A 4,252-nucleotide genomic window follows, 5' to 3' on the forward strand; every position below is an offset into this window, starting at 1 on the left:
GGTCTGCAGGGAAGACAGGCTGAGGTCCCCGGTGGGACTGGCAGGGAGGGTGCCCCGAAAGCCGGGGCTGAGGTAGGGAAGGTCTGGGTGCCAGCGGGGCAGGGGAGCCCTGAGGAGCAGTGCTGTTAGTATGGCAGGCGCTGCCGATGGCGGGGGGCTAGGGTTGACAGCATGGGGGGACAGGAGGGGCTGGGGGGGGGGGGGGAGTCACAGCATGGGGGGGGACAGACAGAACGCTGGGGCAGAGCACGCAGCCCGGCAACTTCCCAATCACATCAGCGCTGGGCGGCCGACATCCCGCCAGCCTGGGGCTGGCCCCAGCGCAGCCTCCCGGGCCCCACGTCACGCGGGCATGTCCCAAGGCTGACGTGAGCGCCGGCCCCACGGCCGACGTGCAGGGACCGGGGCGGTGGGTGCCACAGGCACCCGTCCCTACTTTTTCACTTTGGCGTCGTAGGTGCCCGCGTTCTTGTAGGCACTGACGTAGCCGCTGGTGTCCACGATGTTCTCCCGCCCGCTCTTGCCCTTGCCCTTGCCGCTCTCGTCGAAGCGCTCCTTGTGGGAGCCCGTGTACTTGGAGGTGTCCGTCAGCCTCTCCACGGCCCCCACCGTCTTGGCTTTCTGCGGTGGGGAGACAGGCAATGGGAGTCAAGAACATGCCCCATCCCATTCATCCCTTGCCCCATGCAAGCTCCTGACACCCACTGAGGACCCTGACATGCCCACTGGACCTGTGCAATCGCCAGCCCAGCCAGGGCTATGGGGTCCCCCGGAAAGTGTCTCTGCTCTGCTGCAGGCAGAGCTCCGTCCTCCCCTCCCGACCAGCCCTCCTGCTCCCAGGGGCTCTTCACTCACTGTGACGCCCACGTTAATGGGCTCCTTCCCTGCCACCAGCTGGCAGATGGCTTCATACGCCTCCTCTTTGCTCTTGTCCTTAAATCTCTTGGGGGCCAGCTCCTCCAGCGCCTTCTTGAACTCCTCGTAGTTGATGACGCGGGCCGTCTTCCCTCTGCAAGCACAAAACCCAGGCTGCCATAAGCGCGTCCTCAGGTTGCACCTCCTGCAGCGCAGGATGAGCTGCATCATGGAGACCCCGGCTTTGTCCTCCACCAGCCTCGGGCACCTCGCCCATCTCCGAAACACAGCTACGGCCAGGGCAATCCCAGCTGAATGGGTCGGGCCGGGCACAGCCAGTGCTGAGCTCCAGGAGCTTTTCAGCCACATGCTGTTAAAGCCCTTGATGCTAAAAACCTCGCCCCTGCATGGAGGTGCCCTGGGACTTGGGTGCTGGTGGCAGGAGGGGACACGCATCCGTTCCCACCGCTCCCAGCCTGCATGGGATGACCAGCACCCTCTCTCCCCTGGCAGGCATCAGTCCTTCTCTGGTCAAATTCGGAAGGACGTGCACAGGGCATCTGTCCCACAAGCGCCTGTTCCTCATCTCCGGGGCAGCACAGCAACCCACCCTCTTACGCGCCAAAAACCTCCCGGTGCTCAGACCCTCCTGGCCCCACCAGGGAACAAGGGGATGCCCGGACAGAGGGTGCAGAGGGAGCAGGTTCTCCACCCATCCTTGCTCCTGCACCCTGGTGCAGAGCATTGGGTGTCAGCGTGTCCTCGGGGACCCCGAAAGCAGCCCCAGGCGCCTTTAGCTCTTCAGCTGCCCCTGTGACCTCTGAGGAGCAAAGACCGGAGTCCTTGCCAGGCTCAGGTGTGGACTGGCCAGGCCCAGGGATGGGCTGTGCCACGTCACACAGGACACCCCTGAGCACCCTCCTCTGCTCCCCGCGGCACCTTCTTGCTAGATGGGAACCTAGCAGAACTGGCCAGGGCCACCTCGATGGCTGGGAGCGGGAGCAGGGGCACAGCCTCTGCACCAAAATCTGAGCCCCCCCCCACCCCGCAAATTTGGATTAATTTATTGTCGGCTCTTGCAAAAGCAGCCACTCAAACTCCCTGAAGGCAGGAGGCCGCAGGGCAGCACCCGCTGCTCCATGCCAAGCGCAACATGGGAATGGACAGCTTGGGCATGCAGCCGGGGCGCCACACCTCCCCGGGGACCACCGCACCCAGGCACCGCCACCCTGCCGACACCGCAAGGGCTTCTGCAGCCCCTGAGCGGCTGCAGGCCCCGAAAAGCCAAGTCACTTACTTCACCTTGGAGAAGACAATGTCTACGTCGGTGCTGGTGACGCTTTTGCCGTCGGTGACTTTGCAGTCTTTGCACAGCTTGGCCCAGTTCTTCCCGTTCATTTCTTGCCCCGTAGCCTTGGTGTCACCGTAGATGGCGAATTTGCGGAAGCTCTCTTCCAGGGAGGCCATCTCAGTGCTCCCAGCCATGGGGCTGCAGGACGCGGGGCAGATGGGCCCGTTACCGCCCAGGCTCTGGCTGGCAGCAGCGGCAGAGCTCAGCCGGCTCTGCTCTCAGGTCTGCGAGGGCAGGAGGAGGAGGGCTGGCGAGGGCGGAGGGACTGCAGCAGGAGCAGGGCGTTGGCAGAGCCTGCACGCATGGGGTGAGGGCTGGCGGCAGCCTCTGACAAGCCCCGAGGCCAACAGCCGAGGTGTGTCTCGGGGGATGGAGGCTCCCGATTGAGAGCTGTCAGCAGCGAGGCTGTCAGCTCCAGGGGCTGGCGAGGAGTGAGCGCATCAGCCTGTCCCCTCGGGAGCACTCTCCGGGAATGATGCAATGCGTCCGCCTTCCTCCTGCTCGCCGATCGTGAGAAATGGCACCGCTGCCTGCCTCCAGCCCACCTCTCCCCTGCCAGCTGGCTCTGCCAACGGCCGCATCCTCCTGTGTGGAGCTGGCAGCACCCCAGCTCTGCGACCTGCCCCCCAGGGCTGGGCCAAACACGGTGCCCCGCAGCCAACAGCACCGGGGTGCCAAGTGACGGACGGGCCTCTGCGCCCCCGCACAGCGCTGTGGCCGCTGCCCCATCCCGGCTCCCCGCCTGCCGTCGCCTCGCCAGCCTCGCCCTGCCAGCTCAGCATCCTTGCCACGTACTGGGCAACCACAGCATCTCAGCCAGGGCTGGGCCAAGCGGTGCCCGAGTGCGGCCCCGACACCCCGAGGCGCAGAGCGGGTACCTCGCCCAGTGCCCGGGCGCGGGGGGGGGGCAGGATGGGCCCCCCGGGGGCCTTGGCGGGAGCCGGGAAGCGGGCACGAAGGAGCAGCGGGCTCGGCTGCTGGGCCGCCGGCCTTGGCGTTGCCTGGCGACCGTCGCTAGGGAGGAGCGGCGTTGCCTGGCGACCGTCGCTAGGGAGGAGCGGCGGGGCGGGGAAGCCGCTGGTCCCCGCCTGCCCCCGCCTGTCCCCGGGCTCCCGCGGGGCACCCGCCGCCCCGGGCCCCGCACCGCACCGCACCGCACGACCCCGCAGCCCGGAGCCGGGACCCCTCCCGCCCGGGGGTCGCCGCCGGCGGCTGGGGGGTGCCGGGGTAGCGGCGGCCCCCGCCCCGCGGAGCCGCTCGGTCCCCCCTCCGCCCCCCGCGCACCGGCCCCGGGACGGGCAGCGGCCGGAGCCGGGGGCCCGGGGGTCCCGCTGCCGCCGCGGCCCGGGGCGGGGGGGGCTGGCTCCGCCGCGGCCGCGCTCAGTCACTCACCTCCGGGCGCCGCGCTCTGAGGCGGGGGGGGGCGGCCGCCGCCGCCTGTTTAAGGCGCCGCCATGGCGACGGGAGGGGCCGCGGGCCGCCCCTTCCCGCCTCCCCCGGGCCGCGGCACGGCCGGGGAGCGCCCTCGGGGCGGGGAGACGGAGCCCGGGCGGCCGTCACGGACGACCTCTGGGACGCCCTCCGCCGCCCCACGAAGCCCCTCCGCCACCCCACGAGGCCCTACCGGCACCCCGCCAGGCCCCTCCATCACCCCACGAGGCCCCACCATCACCCCACGAGGTCTTTCCTCCACCCCGCAAGGCCGTTCCCTCACCCCACGAGGTTCCTCCACCACCCTGCCCCCGCAGGCTCCCCCCTGGCAGCCCCCCTGTGCTCTGCCCTGCAGCCCTGTCCCCTGCACCACGCAGCCAGCGTGCCCCTCCATGGAGGAACCGGCCCCTCTCGGTGGGTGACATCATGGACCAAAGGCCACTGCCCAGGCTGTGGGGGCGAATGCCAACCGTCCTGGCGTGCCGGGAACCGCGGCGAGCACCTGTCCCCTCTGCATGGCCCGGCGGGACACCCTTGGAGCAACCCTGGGGTCAGCCAGCCACATGCCAGCGCTGCCCATCGCGGCTGCTGGCTTCCCTTGCCCGGAGCCCGACC

The 4,252-nt window shown here is 69.3% G+C and overlaps 1 protein-coding gene across 2 annotated transcripts; it reads right to left on the reverse strand.

Moving 5' to 3' along the window:
- Window positions 1-221: 221 nt before the first annotated feature.
- TPPP3 (tubulin polymerization promoting protein family member 3) lies at window positions 222-3,661 on the reverse strand. 2 transcript variants are annotated; one of them, XM_076348995.1, is made up of 4 exons: window positions 3,599-3,661; window positions 2,153-2,344; window positions 856-1,009; window positions 222-621 (listed from the first exon to the last, which is right to left on the reverse strand). In XM_076348995.1, the coding sequence occupies exons 2-4, from the start codon at window positions 2,338-2,340 to the stop codon at window positions 433-435; spliced, it is 531 nt and encodes a 176-aa protein (XP_076205110.1). In that variant the 5' UTR covers window positions 2,341-2,344; window positions 3,599-3,661; the 3' UTR covers window positions 222-432. The 2 variants fall into 2 exon arrangements, with proteins under 2 accessions (XP_076205110.1, XP_076205109.1); XM_076348994.1 differs by having other exon boundaries at window positions 2,153-2,430; window positions 3,599-3,639.
- Between the last annotated feature and the right edge of the window lie 591 nt (window positions 3,662-4,252).

Source organism: Aptenodytes patagonicus, chromosome 11 (assembly GCF_965638725.1).
Source record: "Aptenodytes patagonicus chromosome 11, bAptPat1.pri.cur, whole genome shotgun sequence".
NCBI lineage: Eukaryota > Metazoa > Chordata > Aves > Sphenisciformes > Spheniscidae > Aptenodytes > Aptenodytes patagonicus.